At 44.9% G+C, this 27,625-nt stretch overlaps 1 protein-coding gene across 12 annotated transcripts in view; it reads right to left on the reverse strand.

Moving 5' to 3' along the window:
- RERE (arginine-glutamic acid dipeptide repeats) overlaps positions 1 to 27,625 on the reverse strand; it is a 437,785-nt gene that overhangs the window by 166,565 nt on the left and 243,595 nt on the right. For 11 of the 12 annotated variants that reach the window (XM_084822049.1, XM_084822046.1, XM_084822047.1 and 8 more), the window contains exons 4-6: positions 20,914 to 21,019; positions 19,608 to 19,704; positions 13,824 to 13,928 (exon numbers count right to left, since the gene is read on the reverse strand). In XM_084822049.1, the coding sequence (XP_084678175.1) occupies positions 13,824 to 13,928; positions 19,608 to 19,704; positions 20,914 to 21,019 (308 nt within the window). Of the gene's footprint in view, positions 1 to 868; positions 1,169 to 13,823; positions 13,929 to 19,607; positions 19,705 to 20,913; positions 21,020 to 27,625 lie in introns of those variants that run through there. The other variant, XM_084822050.1, reaches the window with a different exon arrangement.

Raw genomic sequence — 27,625 nt, forward strand, 5'->3', positions numbered from 1 at the left:
TGAACATGATACACTCCTTAAAATGCTCTCCCCAGAATCCTCTGCAATATGTAGAGGTCTCTCAGCAGAAAAGTCAACACAGAAAGGATTCGTCAATGGTCTGAAACATGAAAGCCACTGTGGGCCACCAGTGCTTTGCCCGAGTCCAAACCAATGCCAGTTTCAGTCCCCTGAGCTGCCCCACCTGGACAAAATCTCTCTCACCCAACCTTTCTAATGCTTTTAAAACAAAGTTGCCATGTTTTTAGATAGGCCAATTGCTTATGGGCTGCTACACACTTGCTAATGGGAACTTAAAGGAGAGGAGGCAAGTCTCTGCGATTGTCACCTGCCTGCCAGAAGAAGCAGACTGGCTGTTAGAGCAAGTCCCGTCCGTCCCTCCTGTGAAGCAGCCAATGGCTATGGATCTATGACCCCTCCTCCCTTCCCCCTTCCCCCTAAGCAATGCCTCTGAGAGGCCCAAACATTTCCCTGCAGGCACCACAGGCAAAGCAGCGCAGGGCTGGCTCTGCAGCTCCGTTACTGACATGACAAGCCAGGCTTCACCCAGAGAGAGAGAGAGAGAGAGATCACATCTGCGATTTGCGACTGCAGTGTGAGAAGAAGGGAGAAGGGTTGGGAAAAAGAAGAAACGATTTCTGCATTTGTTTTGTTTTTGGCACATGCGTTCTGCAATCCTGAGCACCTTTTCATGCACTTAACGACACAGGGACAGTGGTGGCTCAAAAGGCAGCTGAGAGAGCATGCAATATTCATACAAGCAAGGACTCCCACAAAAAAACCCCCAAAAAACAAACTGGCAGAAAGTACCCAACAGCAGGCAAAACTCCATCAATCCCGAGGCAAGGCCACAGTGCTCTCAGCCTACCTGAAGGGGCCAAGAAGATCATCCATGGCAGTGACAGGCTCTGGTAGGTGCAGCTGTTTTCCCTGACCTTGCCACTCAGTGGCTCCCCCTACCACCACCAGAAAAGGGGAGGAAAAAAGAAAAAGAAAAAGTCTGCCGATTTTCCCCTACTCTAACTAATCAAAATGGAGGCCCATGCAGTCTGAGATAGACCTGAGAGAGCTTCCACTGAGCTTGTGCTATGACCTAAGCCTGCACGCAGAACGCAGAAACTTCGCCCTCAGACTGACAGCACTGAGCATGTGCTGTGACCCCCCCCTCGTCCACACGACGCAATCAATCTCGGCCCTGCCGTTTCCGTAAATAAAGCACAGCCAACAGACACGTCGCTGCAGCAGCTTCAGCTTTGCAGTAGCAAGCTAGTGTGCAGGGAAGTGGGGCCTTAGCTAGGGAATCTGAGACAAGCAACGTTCAGAGGAAAGAAGAAGAAGGGGTGGGGGGGGAGCAAGGAAGGAGAAACCAGGCAGTTTCCGATGCAGCATTTCCATTTGCCTTATTTTGTTCCCCGTGGCTACATCCATAAGTTGGAATAAATCCTGGCCGGGGGAGATCACAGGGTTTTTTCAGTCCTATTTCTCCATAAAGTAAAAAGGAATTTTTATATATATGCTCTGAAATATTGCAAGTGGCTGCGGCTTCAGGGAATGCTTACAAATGTCCATGTCACTCTCTCTCTCTCTCTCTCTCTCTCTCACACACACACACACACACAGGCATTTGTAAGCATTCCCTGGAGATTACAAGTACACACACACGACATGGACATTTGTAAGCATTCCCTGGAATCGCAGCCACTTGCAGTATTTCGGAGCACAAATATATTTGGCAGGTCCCTTGGAAGTGACCAGTATTAAGTGTTTACATTTCTCAAAAGCATTTTTAAAGCACTTGCACACAGAAGACCCAGAGCCTCTTCCTCCGATCCCCAGGCACATTCACACATACACAGTCCTTTTAGTTGAAGCAAATCACAATCTGTTTTCATTCTTCTACTGTCTATAGTAGGTGAATTCACACATAAAGTTAAACCATAATTTAGTGTTACGAGAAGGAATGTGCCCAAATGAATCACTGGCCTCAAGCACTCCCCTTCTTCCCTCTCCCAACATGGCCGGGGGTGGGGGGAGAGAATAAACCAGAATTTACTTTCATTTTAGTAGATGCCTGGCTTATAATTTAATTGAGAACCAGGAATTATAATTTTAAATAAACCCTAGCCAATGGTGAAAAAAACTAACTTCAAAAGTCTGGATTATTTTTGTGGTTTATTTAGCAAACTAGAGTTTATTTTAGACAACAATTCCTGGTTTACACATAATGACAAGCCAAGGATCTACTAAAGCAAAACTGAAGTCTAATTTATTCCTCCTCATGGTTACATGGGAAGAAAAGGAGGAAGGGGAAGCATATTCCTGCTTGTGCATATTGAGTGAAACCATGGTTTAGAATTACAAGCAAATGTGGCCATCAAGAGCAGTGTTAATATGAGGTAGGACCAGTTTTAGGTCAATCTACTCCAAGTTTAGGAGTAGACCTAGATTCACTTTAACAGGTTTAGCAATGGTTACATAACAATGCCAAAGACAGGAAGGGCGGGGGGGGGGGGGAGCTTACACCCATGAACAAGGGGAAGGGTAAATGTGAACCTGTAGCTTGCTCCCATCCCTTCACCCAGAGTGGATACAAACTATTTTACTCCCATTTCCGTTTCATACAATGGAGGGAGCATATGTACTTTAGGGTTGGGAGAACCAGCAATTTTCAAGCTCACCTAAATTCTCTGAAAATCACTTCAAAGCTTGTTTCACCTCGCTCCCATTTTCATCTGTTCGGACAGGATAAGTGCACATCTCGAACAGGAAATGCACATTTCTCTGTGTATTTTTCAAAAGCGTGCACTTTCCCCCCAGTTAAAGCATAAAATGTGTATTTGGAGGAAAATACAGGTTTTTTTTAATGCGCATTGAAAGGTGCACATAATATTTTAAAACTACGCATTTGTCAAACACAAATACAGGAATTTGCTAACATTTCTTTTTTTAAAAGCACTACTGCTCGTGTTTGTGATTATGAGTGGGACATGTTTGTATGATCTGCAAACAGAAACGAAATGCTCACACATCCCTAGAGTGCTTTCCCCCTTTAGGAATTTCCTAACTACTTTGTGTGAAGTGAAGAACAAGGTGCTACATCCAGGAAAAAAAGTGCATGGGGGAGAATGAGACACAATTTCCCCCATACCTCAGGACTGAAGTGGTGGGGGAAGTGTGAAACAACAATATCAACAGTACACAACAGAGGCAGGCCAGACAAACACTCGTTGGCTTTGAGCTCCAAGAATTCGGCCAGCCTGAACAGCCACCTGTGCTGCATACTGGATAGCGACAGCTACCTTCTTAGCACTGGTCACAGCATTATATCTGAAGGCAGAATTCAAGGTTCGTTTGCCACCCTGAAGTTTCCTTTTAAGAAATGTGCTATTTCTCATAGGCCCCCAGAGTCTTTGTTTCCATTAAACACCTGCCTGCTGCATCACAGGAATCGCCACTGTGCTTGGCTGCGCTCAGAATGTGAGCTCTCTCCTGTCCAAAGCACAGAGGTGATAATTGCTCACTTGCACTTCCTACTGCACCATGCAAACCCACGCCATAGACAATAGAGGGTGGTGAGAGGTAGGGAAAATTACGGATTTTAAAACCTTTTCGCTTTTTTTTTTTTTTTACACAAGAAGGGAAAGTTGTTTTAGAGGGCTCAGATATTTATTCAAAGGAACACCAAGAAATTCTATTTAGAAGTTTCTTAAAATGGGAGCTCATCTGGATGCTAGCTATGCACTGAAGAACACACACACACACACACACACACACACACACACCATTTTCATCTCTGACTGCTCTTTAGGACCAAAGCAAAAATCACTCTGGTAACTTTAAAACATCCCAGTTGTAGCAGGAGCAGCTTGATGGGAAAATTATGGGGGTAAGCATATTTTAAACCAAGGTTTAAGGCCGGGGGGGGGGAGGGGGGGATACTATAGTGGTTTTCAAACAAGGACCTTCAATAAGCAATAGCGGACAAGCTGCTCTGGTAGACCCCTTGCCCCAACAGGGGAATGGTGGATGTGTTCTAGGGCATGCTCTGCTCTTCAAGGCAGCAGAGAGTTTGCAGAAGCTTGGCCATGTACAATTTGAAAAGCAGCGCTCCAGGGGAGAGGGAAAGAGAGACACTGAATGAGGAAAGCCAACAGCAGATCCTCTAAAAGCACCTGGAACTTCAAGCGTGTCTTCCACAAAAAGCCTAGCAAAGGCCTGAAAACTACTTCTGAAGTATGAATAGAACCCTATTTCCAAAGCAACAACAGTTCCTTGGTACAAAAATGGCTGCACAAGATGGATAATATTTGATTTACTTCTATGTTAAAGCCCCTACCTATTTATCTCAGAGGGTTCCAGTTCAGTTTCTTGGTCACACTGGAGTGTGACAGGGCTGAAGTAGAGATTGGTTTGTTTAAAATATTCTGCGTCAATAAAACTTAGGGCCCTGATTAACCACACTAATTCTGCATGCCCCTCTCTCTGTTTCTGAAGTTCCACACCTCAGGTGGCCCAGTCCTACTTGATATAAGACTATGACAACAACAAGGGTGTTTCAAAAAGTACCACCAACTTGCTATCAACGGCACAGGCAGCCCCTTTGCAGGTACTTTTCCAAGGAAGGAAAGGAAAGGTTCCTCCTGGGCAAACGCTGGGTCATTACCGACCCCTAGGCACGCCTGCTTACGCTGGCATTTTCATGGCAGACTATAGCAGGGTGGTTTGCCATTGCCTTCCCTAGTCATGACTACCTTTCCCCCAGCATGCTGGGTACTCATTTTACCAACCTCGGAAGGATGGAGGGCTGAGTCGACCTGAGCCGGCTACCCGAGACCCGGCTTCCGCTGGGATCGAACTCAGGTCATGGGGAGAGTTTCGGTTGCAATACTGCCGCCTACCACTCTGCGCCACACGAGGCTCTACTTTTCCAAATGTTCCCATAATTTCCATGGTGCTATCGTCAGCCCCCAACTGTTCACACATTTACTTAAGATTTGCTGTGGACCCAGATTTAAGGGGTGTCAGGTTGTGGATGGCTCCACCCAAATCCAGACTTGGAAAGGATGTTTTGGAGGACAGCTGTGAAGGCTGGAGTTGGAGCCAGAAGTGGAGCAAGCAGAAGACAAACGCAGAAGGTCAAGCCCCTCATATTTATATTGGCCCTAGCCAATCCAGCGGCTACATACTACCTGCCAATGGCAGGGGCAGACGTCACACCCTGCTATTTCCTTCTGACTGTACGCATTCACCAGTGCTTCACAAGGTGACATCTGAGCTCCAGGCTACAAGGTTCCTATTCCAAGCCTCAACAAAAAAAACCCCACACACAGCCCGGACAAGAAGCTTCTGAGAGCTCCAACTGAATTGGAGGGGTGTGGCCTGAGTACTCCCAGCAGCTGACTGGGCGGGAAGCTTCAGTCTGTTTCCCGCCTCCCAGCTGAGCAGAGCAGAGCAGAGCAAGCTGCTCCAGCTGGTCCAGGGACTAAAGAAGCAGGCAAGCTCCCAGAGAGCGAGCGAACAGAGCGAGCGGACAGGGGGAGCAAACAGGAGTTGGCCAGGGGAGTTCGGCAGGGGAGGTCAAGGGGGAGGCCCCTAACATTTTTTTTTATTTTTTTTTACTAACTTTTTTTCATTTATTTGTCTTGTAACACACACTTCCACACCAGTGGGACTCTGCTTTTAACCTCTACTGAGTAGAGGAGCAGGCACAGGCTAGTCTAGAACAATCACAAAGCTAGACACAAAAAGGGAGAAGAGGCTATGGAAGGACAAGACTCTCCAGTGGTGGTGACCTGCAAGGTGTGTGCAATGTTTGTTTTCTTGCCTGAGAACAACATGGCCTACACCTGCAACAAGTGCAAGTTGATCACGCTGCTGGAGGAAAAAGTAAGTGGACTGGAGCGGCGACTGTCAACCCTCCGGGGAATAAGAGAACACGAAGAGTTCTTGGACAGAATGGGGGAACTACAGCAGCAAAGGGCAGACCAGAAGCTTGAAGAGCAACAGCAAGATGAGGCAGTGGGAAATGCTGAGGTGAAGAAAAATGGAGTAGAGGATACTCCTTGGAAAACGGTGACAGTTAGGAGAAGAAGAACTAGACGCCACTCTGCACCAGTGGAAGCGGTGGAGCTGTGGAACCGATTCCAGGTACTTGCAGATGAGACTGGAGGACAGCCTGCAGAGGAAGAATCACAGGGGAACCTGCATGAGAGTGAGCAAGAGGCTGAAGGTCAGTCAAACAGAGGCGATGAAACCCAGGCCTACAAGAAGAAGAAGAGAAGAGTGGTAGTAGTGGGAGACTCCTTGCTGCGTGGGATCGAGACCCAAGTATGTCGCGAAGACCCGTGGACTCGCCAGGTATGTTGTCTCCCGGGAGGACAGATTAGAGACGTGACTGAAAGGTTGCCTGCACTCATAAAGCCCACTGACAGGTATCCCTTTCTTCTCATCCATGTGGGAACAAATGATACCGCCAAGCGGAGCTACGAAGAGATCACGTCAGACTTTGAAGCTTTGGGAAGGAAACTCAAGAACTTTGGGGCCCAGATAGTTTTCTCATCCATCCTTCCAGTAGTTAGAAGAGGGATAGAAAGGGAACGAAAAATACTCCGGGTGAATGACTGGCTACGAAGGTGGTGCCGACGAGAGAGATTTGGATTCTGGGACCACGGGCTATACTTCCTGGAAGATGGGCTGTTGGCTAGGGATGGGTTGCACCTCACAAAGGCTGGGAAGAATGTGTTTGGCCACAGCATGAAGAACTTCATCAGGAGGGCTTTAAACTGAATCCTACGGGGAAGGGAGATGTAATGTTGGGGGTAACAATGGACGTAGGCGCATGCACTGCAATGGAGAGAACAGCGCTGATAGCGCCCAATAATAGTCTTCAGACACATGTAGGAAGAAAGCCAGACTATGACGCACATGGTCTTCGATGTCTATATACTAATGCCCAGAGTATGGGAAACAAACAGAACGAACTTGAACTCTTAATACAGGAGGGAAATTATGACTTGATAGGTATAACTGAGACTTGGTGGGATGACTCTCATGACTGGAATACAGCAGTTGAAGGATATAACTTGTTCAAAAAGAACAGGAGGAACAGAAAGGGAGGCGGGGTTGCACTGTATGTGAAAAATACATATCTCTGCACAGAAATACAGGAGGAGGAGCTTGGTAGCCCCATCGAGAGCATCTGGGTTGAAATAAATGGAGCAAAGAATAAAAGGAACCTGGTGGTCGGAGTCTACTACCGGCCACCCAATCAAGGAGAAGCCAAGGATGAAACTTTTGAAAAGCAAATAGCCAATGTTTTAAGGAAGCATGATGTAGTAGTAATGGGGGACTTCAATTTCCCCGATATTTGTTGGGAGACAAATTCTGCAAAACATGGCCCCTCCAGGAAATTCCTGACTTGTGTGGCGGATAACTTCCTCCTACAGAAAGTAGAGGAAGGAACTAGAGGATCGGCTATCCTTGACTTGATCCTAACCAACAGAGATGACTTAGTGGATAAAGTAGCAGTTACAGGAACTCTGGGGGAAAGCGACCATGTTGTACTTGAGTTCTTGGTTCTAAGGGAAGCAAAAGCCGAGTGTACTCAAACGCGTACCCTGGATTTTAGGAAAGCTGATTTTAATAAACTCAGAACAATGATCAGTAAGGTCCCATGGCAAGCAATGCTAGCGAGAAAAGGAGTCCAAGATGGGTGGGAACTTTTAAAAAAGGAAATTCTCAAGGCACAATCACAAACAATTCCAACAAGAAGAAAAGGTGGAAGACAACAGAAGAAGCCAATGTGGCTTCACAAAAAGCTTAGGGATGACCTGAAAACAAAAAAGGACACATATAGGAAGTGGAAAGAAGGCCAAGTAACAAAGGAAGAGTACAGGCAGGTAGCACAGAATTGCAGGGATGGCGTCAGGAAGGCTAAAGCGGAGAACGAGGTGAGGTTAGCGAGGGATGCTAAAAACAACAAAAAGGCTTTCTTCAGCTACGTGCATAGTAAAAGGCAGAGGAAAGAAATGGTTGTTCAGCTATTAAATAAGGATGGCAAAATGATAACAGATGACAAAGAAAAGGCAGAGGTGCTCAATTCCTACTTTGGCTCAGTCTTCTCCCAAAAGAGGGTCTATGACCCCCCTGGCAAAGGCGAAGTACAGGCTGAAGGGGCAGGATTGCAGCTTGAGATCGACAGGCATATGGTCAAGGAACACCTCATTACTTTGAATGAGTTCAAATCTCCAGGGCCAGATGAACTGCATCCTAGAGTCATAAAGGAACTGGCAGAAGAGCTCTCAGAACCGCTGTCTATTCTCTTTGAGAAATCATGGAGGACCGGGGAAGTGCCAGATGACTGGAGGAGGGCTAACGTTGTCCCTATCTTCAAAAAGGGTAAAAAGGAGGAACCTGGGAACTACAGACCAGTCAGTCTGACATCAATCCCTGGGAAAATTCTGGAGCAGATCATAAAGCAATCCATCTGGAAGCACCTTGACAACAATGCAGTGATTACTCGAAGCCAACATGGATTTGTCAAAAACAAGTCCTGCCAGACAAATCTGATCTCATTTTTTGATCAAGTCACCTCCCTTGTAGACCGTGGGAATGCTGTAGACATCATATACCTCGACTTCAGCAAAGCTTTCGACAAAGTGCCCCATGATATCCTGATGAGCAAACTAGCTCGAAGTGGGCTAGATGAAACAACGATCATGTGGATCCACAGTTGGCTACAGAATCGGACTCAAAGAGTGCTTATCAATGGGACCTTCTCAAGCTGGGGAGAGGTAACGAGTGGGGTACCGCAGGGCTCAGTCCTGGGCCCAGTGCTCTTCAATATTTTTATTAATGACTTGGAGGAGGAGGTGCAGGGAATGCTGATCAAATTTGCAGATGACACAAAATTGGGAGGGATAGCTAATACTTTGGAAGACAGAAACAAAATTCAAAGTGATCTGGATAGACTGGAGTGCTGGGCAGAAAACAACAGAATGGCATTTAATAGGGACAAATGCCAAGTTCTGCACCTAGGAAAAAGAAACCAAATGCACAGTTACAAGATGGGGGATACGTGGCTCAACCACACTACGAGCGAGAAGGATCTTGGAATTGTCGTCGATCACAAGCTGAATATGAGCCAACAATGTGATGTGGCTGCAAAAAAGGCAAATGCTATTTTGGGCTGCATTCATAGAAGCATCGCTTCCAAATCCCGGGAAGTACTAGTTCCCCTCTACTCAGCACTGGTTAGGCCTCATCTGGAGTACTGTGTCCAGTTCTGGGCACCACACTTTAAGAAGGATGCAGACAAGCTGGAGAGGGTTCAAAGGAGGGCAACAAAGATGATCAGGGGACTGGAAACAAAGCCCTATGAAGAGAGACTGAAAGAACTGGGCATGTTTAGCCTTGAGAAGAGAAGACTGAGGGGAGATATGATAGCGCTCTTCAAGTACTTGAAGGGTTGTCACAGAGAAGAAGGCCAGGATCTCTTCTTGATTATCCCAGAGTGCAGGACACGGAATAATGGGCTCAAGTTACAGGAAGCCAGATTCCGACTGAACATCAGGAAAAACTTCCTGAGTGTCAGAGCAATACGGCAATGGAACCAATTACCTGGGGAGGTGGTGGGCTCTCCCACACTGGAGGCCTTCAAGACGAGGCTGGACAGCCATTTGTCAGGGATGCTCTGACTTGGATTCCTGCATTGAGCAGGGGGTTGGACTCGATGGCCTTGTAGGCCCCTTCCAACCCTACTATTCTATGATTCTATGATTCTATGATTCCTAGCTCAGAATACCTTTCTCCAACTTCAGTTGCCCCACTGACCCCTCCTAGAAAGAAAATCTTGCTCAGGTTATCCACACTTTAGTAATCACTGTAATGTGTATTACATAGAGCTGTCTTTCAAAAGTCTTCCTAAGATAATGGACAGGTTGCTAACCATGACCCAACATGAACGAGCACATTACACAGGCCCAGAAAGAGCACTGTTGGCTCCCCAGTTTGTTTCTGAGTGCGATTCAAAGTGCTGGGCTTTGATTTTTACAACCCTAAATGGCTTGGGACCAAGGGACCTGAAAGACCACCTCTGCCCATATAAACTTGCCTGGCAGCTGAAATCTCCACCAGAGGCTCTTCTCCGGGTGCTCCACCTCCGCAACTTAGGTGGGTAACTACGAGAGAATTGTAAGATTGTTTGTACCTGCTATTCAATGTGCTGCTGATTTTGTCATGGATTTTCTGGATTTTTTTTTTTTTAGATCTTTTTTAACCTACCTTGGTTGCCATATCTGGCAAAATGTAATATTTTTATACAAACACACACACACAGTGGAATTTCAACTGTGTTATTCTTTTAAGGCAGGGGTACAAAAAGTACAGCCCGCCAGATCTCCCTGCATCGGCTGCCGCAGCCAAAAGAATCACAACAGCAATGCCTGGGGTTTCCTGTGCTAGCAAGGGAATCCTTTCCTTATCTCCAATGTCTGATGAGAGACTGGAGATAAACAAGGGATTCCCTTGTGCGTGTCTGCGTGTGCACGCAAGCATGTGTGAACATACATGTGTATGTGCAAATGTGCAACCTCCTGATTCAGTCCTCAGGGCCAAAAAGGTTGTGCATCCCTGTTTTAAAAGGAAGTGTATGCTACTGCTCTACCAGAAGGAGCCATTTGCTGTCATCTGTTACATAGATTTTTGCCTCTGAAATGGTAGAACCACCAACAAGCTTCCAAAAGACACAAATCACTTTGAGAACGAGAGGATTAGCAATATGGCTGTCCTGATGTTCCCTCACCTTTAACAAACTGTGCTCAGCAGATTTTTAAAGTGGAGATAAATAAAGGCCCAAACCTGCTTTCCTTTTATGTTGGGGGCTCTCTTAAGAGAGCAGAGTGCTCATCAATAACACCTCTACCATGGCAGGGAGGTTTTTTTTGTTTGTTTGTGTGGCATTAGCAGCAAATCAAATACATTATTACAGAAAAGGCTCCCTGTCCACACCCCAGCAGGAATTTTAGTGCACCATAAACAAGATACGAGAATTTGGCTGCCTGTAATCTTGCTGTGGCTAGTTCTCTGTGACTAAGAAAACCCCCCTGTGTAGCTGGATTTTCAGCACACTGAGCTGTAATCTCAAGGGTCCTTGCAAAGCACAAATGAAAATCCACATTTGGCCTTAAGTGGCACACACCCACAGATTTGGGTGGCCATATATGCATTGCCAAAATAGAGGACTAAATAGGACACAGATGTGCATAAAATGTGCATATGCTAATTTATATGTATAGAGCACATTTAGAAATAGTGACTATAATTTAAATAGAAGTACAACACATCTCACCATAAGTAGGAAAGGCTGATCAGGTGACCTGTGTGCCTGATCAGTCTGCTGTCTAACTGTTAACTGTTGATGGGCAACTCCAAGAGCCCTGCTCTCCCTTCTGATGGTTCTTTTTTTTCTTTAAACCGGAATTGGACAGACCAACCCTTCAAAGAGAGGATGGATTTCAAGAAAGGACTATCCTCTAAAAAGTAGGGTATGGGGCCACACACACACACATCACCAGAACACAGCCTGCAATGGAAAAGATACTTTAGACCTACGGCTACAGAAGCTCAAGCCCATCTCTTTCAGGAACATACAGGAAATAATGCAAACAGCATCTGCCACCAGATACACATGGATTTTCTGAGGAGATGTTTGATCGGTTCTCTTCTCACATGCAAGCAAGCCATAGCACATCCACAAGAGCGACCACTTGCTATCACCCAACCGTTAAATGTGAACTTTACATTCCCCTTTACAATTGAGGAATGGAGGCGGAGGAAAACATACGCACCACCCTAGACACTGAGAGCAGATTTAAGAGGTACCTCCACACCAGAGATTGTTTGTGCAGTACAGGATCCATAAGGAAGCAGAAACAGCTTCAACTCAGGCTAGCTGGATAGTGCTGCATCTCCAAGAAGGCTGATGGCCGGCAGTATCAACGCTTAAACTGCATAATCTGACTGACCAGATTCCAGTCGTTACTACAGCCACCCAGAGCCCTGGACCACACAAAGGTGGGGTTTTGGCAACACCAGTGCTGCTGAAGTAAACATCTGAATCGCTCCTGAGAGCATGCTGTGGGATCACAAGCCCATGGAATCACTGCCTGGAAAAGCGCAGGTGAGAAATATTTCACAGCTATTCTGTTTATTTAAATACTTATGAGCTGCCTTTCTAGATCGAGGTCCACCCAAAGCAGCAAACAAAATATAAACATAAACATGATAATACAAGAATATATTATAATGCTTTACATTTTAAAAACAGAAAAAAGCAAAGAATGCATTTAAATATAATTCAGCTAGTATAAAAACATTCCCAGAGCAACATTCCCAGAGCAACAACAGAGCAATAATACATCAGTAAGGCAGCAGCAAGGTAAAACACATCAATTAAAAGCCACTCAAAACAGATGGGTTTGCAAAACCTTTTTAAAGGCTGCAACTGAGAAGGCCAACTGCACATCCCTTCGAAGTAAGTTCCATAAGGTAGAAGGGCCACTACTGAGAAGGCCCTGTCCCTATTATCTGCAAACCTAAGTAGCTTTAACATTGGGCCAACTTCCAATGCTGAACCAAAAACACGGGCAGTTCATATGGATGTAGGTGGTCCCACAAAGAACCTGGCCAGGTCCAAGCAAGCAAATATTATTTACTTGACTATGTATGGGGCCTTAGCAAATCCGCCACCTGCAAAGATGGTGTTCTGTAAGACCTGAAGCAGCAGTTAGCAGAGGCCCAACCAGTCAAGAAGGCCAAGAGATGGAGGTGGCATTTAGCTAGATCATCCATAATGAAACTTGCAGGGTGCGCATGGTCAGACCCATAGCTCAGTAAAGAAGTACATGGCTTGTAGGCGGAAGGCTCCAGTTTCAATCCCCAACCTGTCCACTTAGAAGTCAACAGGAGTGCAAAAGACTTGCTGCCAATCAGAATAGACAGTATTGGGCTAGCTGGATCGCTAGTCTGCCTCTTTATAACCTATGGCCAATTGTTTTTGAGTATTAGCTGTAAGTCTTGGTATGTGCCTGCATAATTATTATTGAAGGGAAGGAATCAGGGCATATGTGCAATTCGGTTAAAAATGAGTAAACATAGAATAGAATAGTAGGGTTGGAAGGGGCCTACAAGGCCATTGAGTCCAACCCCCTGCTCAATGCAGGAATCCAAGTCAGAGCATCCCTGACAGATGGCTGTCCAGCCTCGTCTTGAAGGCCTCCAGTGTGGGAGAGCCCACCACCTCCCCAGGTAATTGGTTCCATTGTCGTATTGCTCTTACAGTCAGGAAGTTTTTCCTGATGTTCAGCCGGAATCTGGCTTCCTGTAACTTGAGCCCATTCTTCCGTGTCCTGCACTCTGGGATGATCAAGAAGAGATCCTGGCCTTCTTCTCTGTGACAACCTTTCAAGTACTTGAAGAGTGCTATCCTATCTCCCCTCAGTCTTCTCTTCTCAAGGCTAAACATGCCCAGTTCTTTCAGTCTCTCTTCATAGGGCTTTGTTTCCAGTCCCCTGATCATCTTTGTTGCCCTCCTCTGAACCCTCTCCAGTTTGTTAATTCTGGATCTTTTAAACATTAATTTAAAAGATCCAGAATCCCACTTATGAAGGTGAAATTGCAGGCACCCACCATGCCTGCAGGAGAGCAGCAAAGAATTAACAAGGAGAACAGCATTTCTCCTTTACCCCCCTGTCCCCACTCAAGGACTGTACAGCAGACCACATGCTAAGAATTCTTTATTGGTAGGTGGAAGGCAAACAACTCACCTTGTCTCTGGATTGTAGCCCAGTATGTAGAAAAAGGAATCCACACGAGCTTTAAACTCTCTAGCAGCAAAGATGTCAGAGAAATGGGAGATATTACACTTCCCCCTGCAAGGAAGAGGGGGGAAAAGAGGTATTAAGTTGGGCTCTCTAGGCAGAGGATGGCTTTCTTAACTGAAGATACCACAAAGTTCAACACGTCTTGGCCAAATCGATAAACATAATGACCCTACTTATTCTACCTGTTGGTGCAGTTATCGAATATCCAATGAACCTCATGGTTAAAGACATGCAATTCCACAACCTGGTTCCTCGAGATGTTTTGAACTACAACTGCATCAGCCCCAGCTAGCATAGCCATTTGTCAGGAATTCTGGGACTTGTAGTCCAAAAGGTCTGTAGGCTGTTAGCCTGGGGAAGGCTGCCATATATTAATACTGATTTAAACATTAAGTAAAACTAAGCAACATATTAAACAAGCTGCATGTAATCCTACCTTACTTCAAAACAATTAGGAGCAAACAGAACTGAACTGATTTTCCTCCTTAAAATATACTTCTTAGCAACTATGATAATGAGGGACACTGCAATCTAGAATGCCATTTGTCATGATTCTAAAGCTTGCTTAAAGTAAATAAATCTTGCTATATATTTTGGTAAGTTTCTAGCCCTCATGGGCTATTTGATATCATTGTGACAACTTAAGTAACTTGTGGCCCTCCAGATGTTTTGGTCTACAACTCCCATCATCCTTACCCAGCATAGCCGATGGTGAGGAATCATGAGAGTTGTAAGCCAAAACATCTGGAAGGCTACAAGTTGTCCAACCCTGTTCTAGGGGGCGGGAGAGAACATTAATTGCTAAGAAATCATATTTCCCTGTGTCTGATCAATGGTCCAAGAGCTCCTGCCCCCACCCCCATCTATAGCCCTCCAGACAGAGCAGTCCAAAAGTCTAATGAATAATTTTTACAGCAGCCCATATATGCTACTTCTGGGTACAATCCATCATTAGAGCAATGGCTCTCAAACTTGAGTCACTGTGAACCTTCCAAATTCATAAAGCAGCTCTTCAAACCGATTCAAGTGGAGAAAAGACTACTCTGCTCCTAACAGTTTGTACTGGCCAAGGTTGAGGGAAAGTACTGGGGAGAGGGGGAGACAGAGAGAGAGAATGAGAGAGAGAGAGAGAGAGAGAGGGAACAGAAACCTGAATCTGCTCATCTGAAGAAGAGATCCTAGAGAAACCAAATGCACAAGCCTAAAAAAAACAAAACTAACCCAGCCAAAATGTGGTTGGAGCAGCAGATCTACCAAAGAGCCACAGCTGCCCTAAATAGGAATGAGTCAGCTATTCCACCAAGAGTGGATACATTTGTACCTGTGTTATCAAAATATTAGTCATTTATTTCCAGTTTTTTCACTTGAGCACAGGCCACATCTGTGCCCATTACAGATGAAGGTAAAATAAATGCCGTTCTTCTTTGTCTTGGCAGACAGTCAATTTCCTGCCTGAAACCCCGCTGAACCACTGCCAGTCAGTGTCGACAATACTGGGCTAGGTGGACCACGGGTCTGAGTTGGAATAAGGCAGCTTCTGATGTTCCTAAATGGCCCAGAAAATTAAAAGATATTTGCCTGACACTGTTATGACAACAAGTTGGCACCTGGCAAGGTCCTCTGGGGAGGGCTTTCCACTGCCAGGGTGCCATGACCTAAACGGGCCTCTCTCTCTCACACACACATAACTTCAGATAGCAGGGGGACCTGCAGGAGGTCCAAATGAAGCCTGCAGGACGTCACCTTTTCACTGCAGAGAAATCAAAAGAGAGTAATCTATTTCTGCTACTATCAACCTTCTGATCTTTCCCCATATCTTCACAAAAATAAGAGCAAATGAAAACACAAGAGGACTTCTTTGAAATATTCTCAGAGAAAATTACACACACACCTTTCTTGGCATCTAAGCCGACAATGACATTTTCAAGCCCAACACCATCAATCCACCCAAGCTCACATTAGCGTGTGCTCTCCTCCCATCATGCCAATTTCAGAATGGAAAGCCAACTTTGAGACATTAAAAAACACTCTGGTATTATGGAGAAGATTACAGCACACTAGCGGAATGTTCCAGGTTTATCTCAAAAACAACAACAGCCCTGTAATAAGACAAAACAAAAGGTTTGCTTTCCTCCTCTTTAGTAGAGGTTACAGCTGACTTGATCTGAAGGAAGTCGCTTCCGCAAAGTGGCTTTGAAACAAGGAAAATGTCCCCAGGTGGTTTTACTTAAAACACCATCTGAGTATTATTGGCAAGGAGATAATTCAGTTCACGTTTTGACAATATCCACATGCTCTTTCTGCAAGCCTCAAAATGAGATGCATGACGCCAACGTCTTATTCCCCCCCATTTGATTTCACCACAAGCAATGACTTCTTCCCCAAAGACTAACAGTTAGCTCTTCACTTTTTAAACCAACGAAGGGGAGAAAGAAGGTGAGAGAGTGACCCATCCAGATCCACAGTTTTATACAGTACATATTTTAATTGAGCATTTTGCCAAATATCTTCCCAAAGGATACTTGTCTAAATCCCAACAAGTCTGTTTGTGGGCTTAATTCTAGCCGAGGGGCTATGAAAGGGGTATGTTTAGCTGAAATTGTGAAAGTCAAAGGCCAGCTAGTAGAGAGAAAGTACACACAATAACATGACTGCAGTCTCAACAGTTTAAAAATGTAATTGGAAAAGAATATAGATCAGAAACAAGATGGTAAGGCAGAGTTCCCAGTTGCCAGACAACACTAAACAACCCAGGGACAGAGTATCCCTGGGTTGTTCAGCCACTCCCACTTGTAGTGGGAGCAACCGGGCAACGTGCTCCAGCATGCTCACTTGCACACAATAACCCAAAGGTTTTTTTTTTAAAAAACTGTGTTGTTATGAGGTCTGAACTGAGCCATTCTGACAAATACAGTTGGTAAAGCTCAATGAGACTCCTCTGCCACTTGGGCACATGTCAACTGCATGTCTAACTACTCCAAACTTCCTTCACACCCTAAATATGCGACTGCAGAAACATAAAGAGAAGAATCAGTACCTGAGAGCTGCCCCAATATATTATTTTAAATACAACTTTCAGAACTGTGCTACCCAATTAACTAAGGAGTACACATTTCAATTAACTACCCAGTTAACTAAAGAGTCCACAATTAAACAAAAACATTAAAAAAAAAACAACGAATCCCAAAAATCTATAAAGAACCATAAGCAGACACGAGCAAGAAGAGCAGAAAAACAAAACAAAAAGAAACAATGGGGCTTACACCCACAGGCAGAATTAAACTGAATGGTCTCCTTTATGGAATTGACAAAGGGCATTCCAAACCTCCAGGGCTACAACCAAAAAGGCCCTGCTTCTTGGGGAGGGCAGTCTTCTTCCAGGTAAGTCTCAGTTTAAAGCAGGGCCTCATTAACTGATCTTATACTTCAAGAAAGGGCATAAGTACAAAGGTCCTTAAGGATGGCGGACAAAATCAACAATAAAATTAGTACTAAAATAAGAGAAACATGGTCAATAGTAAAAACAACAACACCTAAATTAAAAAGGAACATTGCTTGAACCATAAAATACTAAAAGCAAAATGGGCCAAAGAGAAAATGCAGAAATAAATTTTGCACCTCACCTTCTCCCTGCTGCCAAAATGCTTATTGAAAACACTATGTCTCAAAATGAAAGCAGTGAAGAAGCCATGCAGCCTTCTCTGGGAGGGCGTTAAACAGCCTAGGTTTTGTGAGGTCTGTTGACTGGATCAATAGATTGTTTGACACAACCTAGGTGCCACAGCTGGAATTGCCCCATCTCATTCACCTACCCTCCTTCCCTTAGACCCAAGTGCATAAGGAGGCGAACCTTAAGATGTCCTAGTCGAGTTCCATTTTGGCTCCAATGCTCAAGACCAGCACTTTGAACTGGGCCTGGAAATGAACCAGCACCCAATGGATACAGCACTGGAGCAATACACTCTGAGCATCACACAATAGACAACAATCTGGCTGCAGCATTCTGAACCAGTTCAACTTTACTTTCCCTCCCAGTTCAAGTTTATGAAGAGTCTACAGACTCTCAATTCCAAAAATTTTTTGATTCCATACAACAAGTGAGGGGAAACTCAAAAGTACAAGAACATATTATTCCATGGTTGTATGTGTGTTTTAGGAAAGATTAGGGCAAAATTAAAACCAGTACCCCTTCAAAATTCTGTGGAAATTCCTTATAAACCTTTAAGGGTTGAAATACAAACTTTGCAACTGACTGTTACATAAGATGGTGTATCCATGACCAGGAGGACCATATACCACTCTAAAGATCAACCAAAGGATGAAGAAATCAAAGCTGGCACCTTCCTTGAATTGGACATGGCAACAAACCGGCAGCCATGAAGACATTTCAAGGCAGGTGAAGCATAGGCATCATCATTCTGCACCAGCAGAAGTTTCCGAATCGTCCTCATGAGCAAAACACTCTTCTATGTAGCACACACTGCAATGACTTCATCCAGAGGTCCTTCCATCACCATGCTGCCTGCCTGCATGCAACATTAGCACAACCGCATTTAAGGTATATATTGTTTGTTGTTGTTGTTCAGTCGTTCAGTCGTGTCCGACTCTTCGTGACCCCATGGACCATAGCACGCCAGGCCTTCCTGTCCTCCGCTCTCTCCCGGAGCGTGCTCAAGTTCATATTCATTGCATCCGTGATGCTATCTAGCCATCTCATCCTCTGCCGTCCCTTTCTCCTTTTGCCTTCAGTCTTTCCCAGCATCAGGGTCTTTTCCAGGGAGTTTTCTCTTCGCATTAGGTGGCCAAAATATTGGAGCTTCAGCTTCATTATCTGTCCTTCCAATGAGCACTCAGGGTTGATTTCCTTTAGGATGGACTGATTTGACCTCCTTGCAGTCCAGGGCACTCGTAAGAGTCTTCTCCAGCACCACAGTTCGAAAGCATCAATTCTTCGGCGCTCAGCCTTCCTTATAGTCCAGCTCTCACAACCATACATTACTACTGGGAAAACCATAGCTTTGATTAGACGGACCTTTGTCGGCAAGGTGATGTCTCTGCTTCTTACTATGCTGTCTAGGTTTGCCATAGCTTTCCTCCCAAGGAGCAAGCGTCTTTTAATTTCAGGGCTACAGTCACCATCTGCGGTGATCTTGGAGCCCAAGAAAGTAAAATCTGTCACTGCTTCCATTTCTTCCCCTTCTATATGCCAGGAAGTGATAGGGCCAGATGACATGATCTTCGTTTTTTTAATGTTGAGTTTCAAACCACCTTTTGCACTCTCCTCTTTCACCCTCAACAAGAGGCTCTTTAGATCCTCTTCGCTTTCTGCCATTAGGGTGGTATCGTCTGCATATCGGAGGTTGTTGATAATTCTCCCGGCAATCTTAATTCCGACCTCTGATTCATCCAACCCGGCATTTCTCATGAATATATTGTTTACAGCAATATAAAGAAAGTGAGGAGGGAGAAATGCCACAAATGGCAATGTAGGAAAAGCTACTTCCTGAACACAACAGATTAGACCAGATAAAAACAAAGTTTTAAAAGCATTTTTGACCTATAATAGGTAACTACATTACTGTATGTTACAAAAAAGGAAGAGACACTGTAATGATATCCATGATGGAAATATTGTTTTTTAAAAGGAGAGTGAGAACAGCACTTCTTTGTTAACATCTATGGAGTGTTTAAGAAAGTATTCTCTGCAATGGGCTCTGGGCAACTTACCTGAGGGCAGCAGCATGATAGGTGTCGACATAGTCCGAAATGAAAAGCTCTCGGTTCTTGATCACTGGATCTGTAATAACCAACTCACGCCCAGAATCTGAAGGAAGAAAGCCACATATTTAGCTGTGATACTGCAGAAGCATCTATACCAGCCATCACCTTGGAGGCAAACACAGCAGGCTGGGGAATGCTGGGAGTTGTAGGCCTTTTTTCTGTCTAAACAGGCATAAGATTGTGCCCTAGATACACATGGAGCTACCTAGACTTTAAATACACATTTTGGGGAGGGACCATAGCTAAATGATCGAGTGCCTGCTTTGCATGCATATGCTCCCAGGTTCATTCCCCAGCATATCTCTACTTAAAGGGATTTGGGTAGCAGGTGTTGGGAAAGACTGCCAACTCTGCCTCTCTCTGCCTCTGACCCTAGACAGCTGCTGCCCAAGTAAACCTCTGGGCTGGATGGACAAACACCTGGTGTAAGGCAGCTTCCTATGTTCACCCACTAGTGTTAATAGTACAGGCCAAACATCCTTAAAAGACCACCCTCCTCCATGCCTCTTCATGACGACTAAAATCTTCAGGGGGTTTCTCTTTACAGTGAAGTACCATGTTAGGTTATCAAGGGCACTCTACCCATTTACAGTTACCCAACTGTAGAATTTCCTTCCCCAGGAGACATTGCACAGCCCAAGCCATGTGCACAGAGAAACTTAGCTGGCCATGTTTATGCGCATGAAGCACGGAGATACTGGCCCCTACAGAATCCTGAAGGTCGCAACTTTTATTTCGAAAGGAGTGCCAAGTAGCTAGCCCAGGAGTAAGCAACCTAGTGCCCTCCAGATGTTTTGGACTACAACTCGCAACCAATGGTCAGGGAAGGTGGGAGTTGCAATCCCAACATCAGGAGGGGACCAAATCATTTACAGTGTTTTTAGCCCTCATGGTGGTGGAGAAGACCACGAGGAAGCAAGGGCAGTATCTTCCAAAAGCTCAGAAATCTGAAGCTTTGCAGACAGAGGTTTCCATGGCTAAGGAAGACTTAACTCCTGTCTCTTTCCACAGCCTTCCCTCTTGTCTCTCTCCACATATCCCAGTTATCTTAAGGTACGTGGTGCTCTTGGATTGCTAAAGCTGAGTAAGTCTCAGCCTGACCAGCGCCTGCATGGAAGAAAGCCCAGGATTCCAATGTAAGTTGCTCTGAGCTTTCCACAGGAATAGCAGAATATCAGTGTAATAAGCAAACCAAGAGAAGACAGCATTTTGGAGAGCAAAGGATGCTACATATTTCCAGAGATTGGCTTACCATTTTCATTGTGTCGGTCCTGAACTAAGTGTTGGTAGACCGAATCTGGAACTTCAGACTGGCGGTAGTACCATTTGACGTTCATGAGAAGGTGGTCCCGTTTGCTCTGAAAGAAAGAATGTAATTATGGACCATAGATTCAAATTAGTTTGTCAGCACATTTTCTAACTCAAATGCAGAAATGAGCTACAAGAAACATTAGGTCATTTCCCCACATGGGAACAGGGAAATCAGACGGCAGAGATGGTGAAACTGGGGTAACGCTGCATTTTCTTACTTAAGGAAAAGGTCGCGTTCATCACCTCTCTCAGGAGGACCATTCTCATAAGCAGGAAAGATTCATCCACATGCATGCATGCCTACTCATGCCCAAACGCAGAGTTAGTGTTACCAGGCATTAACCTGGGCCTACCCAGGCACCAGTTTTGCTTAAGTGTCATTTGGCAGAAAAGTCTTGCACTGGGCTAATTATTTTCTTGATATAGGAAGGAAGGGCTTAAAAATATTCCAAACTGATACATTTCAGCATGAAAGATTTTGAGAGCCAGCATCAAAATGGCACTAACGGCCTGCATACAGTTGTTAAATATTTATCTCAGATATTTTCTAGGTCTGTGCAAAGGTGCCCTGTTGCAACAACAGTCTTATTTATCACAAGCATTGGCCCGATGCTTGGATTACAGCCCTTGAGAGTTCTTTAGATCGACAGATTTTTATTTAAAACAATTTCTAGGCTGCCTTTCAGGGTGGAAGCCTCCCATGAAGGTCCATATCACCCCACTAAAAAAAACCCCACCCAACCCACAAGATTAGCCAAATGTCCTGGGGCAGCGTAAGATGAATAAATGTTTGCATGAAATAAGCTTTCATTCCTGACCTATAGCCCACTTTATCAGAATAGAAACCCAAGCACTTGTTAGTGCTTGCATAATCAGTAAACAGTGCAAGATCAGACAGATCTCTCTATAGCACAATATTCAGACTGGCTCAGATGATAAAACAAAACAAAGTAGCAGCCCCAGAAGCTCTAGGGACACAGCCACAGAGAGGAAGTAACACCTGGCCTCATGACATCATAGATGCAGATGTTCACCTAAGGAGAGAGGCATATTTTTCAGCCACAACCACAATTACTGAAAGCGTTTCCAGGAAGCAGTGGCTGCGCAGAGTCAGACGTTTTCTCCTCCTTGGGCTGGGTTGCTGGGACTGCTCTATGTGGGCTACTCCGCGCCTTGTAATTTGCGAAGACGAACCAGTCCATAGAGAATATGTTGCTGGGAATCGGCCATCAATCAGATCTCTCCACTGCTCTAGAATACTTGAAATGTGGTGCATTTAAGTAAAACATTGGTTAACAGTATTTATATATCCTTTAGTTGTAATGTTCTTGCTGCATCTCCAACTATAAAGGTTTTTTTCCTCCCCCAATCATCATCCTGGCTTAGCAAACCAACACAGATGGCTAAGGTCTTGGATAAAACCAAATGCAATACTTTAAAACAACCAGCCAGTGGCAGCATTGCGTCAGGGGAAAAAAAAATAAAGACTTCTAGAGACTGGCTTGCGCACATGTGCCTGGCACTCTCTTAAAAACAGTGTGCACACAAGCTAAGGAACCAGCACTTCAAAGGTCTAGACAGAAACAATATACTGCTGTCAAAGCAGAATTTTTGGGAGGGGCTGTAGCTCAGTGGCAAAAGGAACTCATCTAGCAGTACCAACAGTTGCCTGAGACACTGGAGAGCAAAGATAGGATAGACTAAACAGACCCATGCTCCAATTTATTAGGAGGGGCAGAACACATGTTTTTCATGCCCAAAATCCCAAATTTAATCCCCCAAATCTCCAGTTGAAAGGACTACAGACAGCAGAGCTGAGGAAACCCAGAGTAGACCATGGTGGGTCTGGTATCAATGGTCCAGAGACAGCAAGCAGCCTCATGTGTTCAGTGAGGTCAAATATGGCATGCATTGCATCCAGGTGGCCCCATGTTCAATCCTCAGGTTGGCTATGTGATGTCAGTTGTGGGATAGTGGTTACAGTTGGACCAAGGAGACCCTGGTTTAAGTCCCCACTCAGCCATGAAGCTCACTGGGTGACTTTGGGCCAGTCAATGACTTTCAGCCTAACCCACCTCACAGGGTTGTTGTGAAGATAAAATGGAAAGGGGGAGGATCCTGTACGCTGCCTTGGGCTCCTTGGAGGAAAGGTGGGATATAAATGTAAGAAAGAAACATATGTAAGTTGGTGCTCTAAGCAAAATGTTAGAACAGAGAATACCCACAGCCCAGTTTATGACTGGAACCTCCTTAGGATCGCTCCCATATTAAAGGATCAGGGTAGTTGGAGTGATAAAAGAGCTCTCTTGAATGCTTCCCCCTTCTCTCAAAATTATGCGATCTGTAAATGCCACCTCTCCAGTGAAGGCTCCTCATCCCTCAACTGTCATCAGCAGCAGTCATTCCAGCACATTGTACAGAAAGCAATGAGGGGGGAAGTGGGGTCATTCCACCAGCCCTGCTCCAAGACTCCTTTTCCCCTTTTCCCTCCCCATCCCCTTTTCCTTGTGTGTCGTGGCTTTTTAGATTGTAAGCCTGCAAGCAGGGACTGTCTAGTTTTACTGATTGATTGCATGGAAGGTACTCCACAGGAGACATTTTGGCTGAGAAGCAAGATAAAAATAATGGAAATAAATAAACATAAATAAATAAATAAATAAATAAATAAATAAATGCAGTTATGAAATTATGGATGTCACATGAATAAATAAATCTAAGACAACTCAGCAGGCTTCAGATTTCCCTGAAAAATATCCAACGACCCCAGCTACACACTGGAAACACACCAGAACCCCTGGCAATATCACCAAAGGTAGTGAGGCAGTCTCAAAGCTTGCATGGCGAAGAAGACCATGCCAGAAACTGCATGGGAAGCCTGGACCTCATGTGTTGCTTTTGGCATTGCAGGTGTTGGCCCACTGGCTTCAGTGTCTGCCCGACAGCAAATACCCAAGAAGAGAAGGAAAGGAAAAACCAGAGGGCGGAGGAGAGATATGCCCAGATCTTTCAAGTTACCAATGTCACTAGCTTCCCATTCTTCTGTTTTGATACTCAGCCTCTAAAGAAAAGTACAGTGGACTGCTGCCCATCTCGCCCAAAGACTCCTGGACAGCTACCACATCACTTCTGCAGCTTGTGTACCCAAGAAGGATGATTGACTGATTGATTCATTTGATTTACACCCTGCCTTTTGGTGCTCAAAGTGTATTTTTTTAAGGCATTTTTTTTAAAGAAGTAGGAAGGGTAAGGCACCTTGGTAGATGTCAAGAAAGGCGTCCAGGAGTGTAATGGTGCCCATGGGAACCAAGTTGCCTACCCATGCTCTAACCACTACACCACACTATCCCTCTCTTACAAGGGGCATTCCCTCCTGCATGTGAAACAAGGAGGAGGAGCAATTTCTCTTCTAAGATGGTGGCTTGTAATCACAATTTTTCCAGGTACAGATATTAAAAGATAATGAACTATTTTAAAACATACTGCCAGATTAATTAGGGGCATAACATTAGTCAAAATGTTTTTAGTTGATTATTCTAACCAATTGATCCATGCAACATTGCAGACATAAAGTTTACAGATCTCTGCTAAACAGCCTTGAATAGGATGCGTGTGAAGTTCTATAAGATAAATACAGCACATTCCAAGACACACTGGCTCTTGCTAGTAACTTTCAAGAGGAGGGAGTAGGAAGGAAGGAGCTATTCTTCCAACTAGCAAATCCCTTGTTTGATGTAAAGCCCAGTTCTGACTGTTCCCCCACCTGCCTCCTTGCGGTGTGCCCATCTAACTTCCTTACATCATTTCCGAAAACAAAACAGACCGGCAGCAGAAGCAAGACAAAAACAGCTGGAATTCAGGGGTCTAGAATAAGATTAGAACGACAGCCTGGGGAGAAGGGGAAGGAGGGTGCCCTTTCCTTCAAGCCCGCTTACCCACAAGTTCATTTCAGATGGGTTTTTATCAAATCAGAAGCCGGTATATTTGGCTTCCCTCTGAGCGCCTGCGGCAGACCATACAGAGAAGACACGAGCCAACAGAATCTCTGAGCACCTTGGACAATACCTACTGATGCTCATCTCTACCTGCCGGGCCTTTCTTCCACATGCTCACTGCTTGATCGCGCTCTGCCAGGGGGTTTATTCATTGCTAATATCCCCAACCTCTGCATTTTGTGGGTCTACAGCTTGTACTTCTGCTGTCGGTTTAGCTCAGTTCATCTGCTTCGAAATGGAAAGCTGGAAGACAGATCAGTACACTGCAAATACTGGTGGAGGGGATCATCAGACCTGCCCACTTCAATCCTTCCCTTCCCCACTGCCATGTTTGAAGACATTCTTTGTGAAAGGCCCATTCAACTGGCACACTTTAGGGTGCCAAAGACTGAGAGAGCAAACAACTGCTGCGAACAGCTGTGATTTAAACTAAGAACACCATCTTATTCAGATACCTCTCTGCCTTCTGAGATTCCAGAAGGCGTTGGGCAGTATCCCATGGTATTCCTACACAGAGTAGACCCACAGAAGTGAATGGGCCTAGTTTACATAGGACTACCATTGGCTAGTCCTATGTAAGGACTTCCAAAAGGTTTTTGACAAAGTCCCTCGCCAAAGACTCCTGAGCAAACTCAGCAGTCATGGAAGAAGAGGACAGGTCCTCTTATGGATCAATAACTGGTTAAAGAACAGAAAGCAGAGAGTAGGAATAAATGGTAAATTCTCCCAATGGAGGGAAGTAAATAGTGGGGTCCCACAGGGATCTGTATTGGGACCAATGCCTTTCAACCTGTTCATAAATGGTCTGGAATTAGGAGTGAGCAGTGAAGTGGCCAAGTTTGCAAATGACACCAAATTATTTAAGGTGGTTAAAACAAAAAGGGATTGTGAAGAGCACCAAAAGGATCTCTCCAAACTGGGAGAATGGGCATCTAAATGGCAAATGCAGTTCAATGTAAGCAAGTGTAAAGTGATGCATGTTGGGGCAAAAGATCCCAACTTCAGGTATAGCCTGATGGGATCTGAGCTAACGGTGACCAACCAAGAAAGAGATCTTGGAGTTGTGGTGGACAGCTCAATGAAGATGTCAGCCCAATGTGCAGCCACTGTAAAAAATGCAAACTCCATGTTAGGCATAATTAGAAAAGGAAGTGAGAATAGAACTGCCACTATCATACTGCCCCTGCACAAATCTATGGTGCAACCACACTTGGAATACTGTGTAAAGTTCTGGCCACCACACCCAAAAAAAGATATTGTAGAGCTGGAAAAAGTGCAGAAAAGGGCAACTAAAATGATCAAGGGGCTGGAGCATCTCCCCTATGAAAGGAAGTTATAACAGTTGGGATTGTTTAGCTTGGAAAAAAGGAGGGTAAAGGGAGACATGACTGAGGTCTGCAAAATGATGCATGGTATGGAGAATGTGGATAGGGAGACATTTTTCTCCCTCTCTCAAAATACTAGAACCCAGGGTCACCCTATGAAGCTGATTGGTGGGAGATTCAGGACAGATAAAAGGGAGTACTTCTTCACACAGCACATGGATAAACTATGGAATTCGCTACCACTGGATGTGAACGTAGGGATGGCCACCAATTCAGATAGCTTTAAGAGGGGATTGGACACATTCCTGGAGGAAAAGGTTATCAATGGCTACTACTGAGCCTATGTACACCAGTTGCTGGGAAACTTGGGTGGGAGGGTGCTGTTGCACTCATGCCCTGCTTGTGAGTTTGTGGTTGACAGCTGGCTGGCAACTGTGTGAATAGAATGCTGGAGTAGATGGACCCTTGGTCTGATCCAGCAGGGCTCTTCTTATGTTCTTATGATCCTGCCCATTGCTCACACACTTTCAAGCATACCTTCAAAGCCATAAGGGCTAAGAATTTGATCATTACTTTTAAAGTGAAAGCTGAATTCTGTGACTGCTACTATATTCTGCCCCTTTTCTGCATTCCCACAGAACTGTGATGTGCACACTACACTAAATACTTCCCTTTTCGCTTTGCATTTGTCTGAGGGGAAAACGCTACTTTGCAGCTTAAAAAAACAAATAACGTGCACCATTACAATTAAAGCATGAGCCCTCTGCTTGAGAAGTGGGGCCAAGTCCAAGAAACCTCTTGCTGGCTTACAACACTGTAGTAGGTGCTGGACCTTTTTGGTTGTGGGAACAGGAATGAGAGTCTGGGGCAAAAAATCAGGATGAAGTTCTTCTACTTCTTCCTCAGTTTCAAGTGGTGTGATTCCAGGGCCAGTCTCCATGCAGAACAAGCATGGAGTGAAAGCATTTGACCTAGCAATCTACCAGGAACAGCAGATTAAAATTTATATACCGCCAAGCCTCAAAAATGGAGGGCTCAGCATTTGTTCCGCTGTGCTGACTCGCTGCCTTTGGTGCTTTACATCAACCTCTGCGCCAACATGGCAGGAGGGTTTTAAAAAACAACAACACCCACATACAGAATAACAGCAAACAAAATCCTCCTGTGCTGTTTACAACAGAAGTGCAAAATAACCAGTTACATTTAAATCCCTGGACAGATGATGCAACTGAAAAATGTGCTGACACATTAATTTGCCACAATCTGCTCTCGGCTGATATCAGAAAGCATTTCTCTAGCAAATCACAGCTCCCCTTTAAGGTATCATGTCCCAGTG

The sequence above is a fragment of the Heloderma suspectum genome, chromosome 15 (assembly GCF_057233095.1).
Source record: "Heloderma suspectum isolate Gila_16-S chromosome 15, 16-S_ref, whole genome shotgun sequence".
Lineage (NCBI taxonomy): Eukaryota > Metazoa > Chordata > Lepidosauria > Squamata > Helodermatidae > Heloderma > Heloderma suspectum.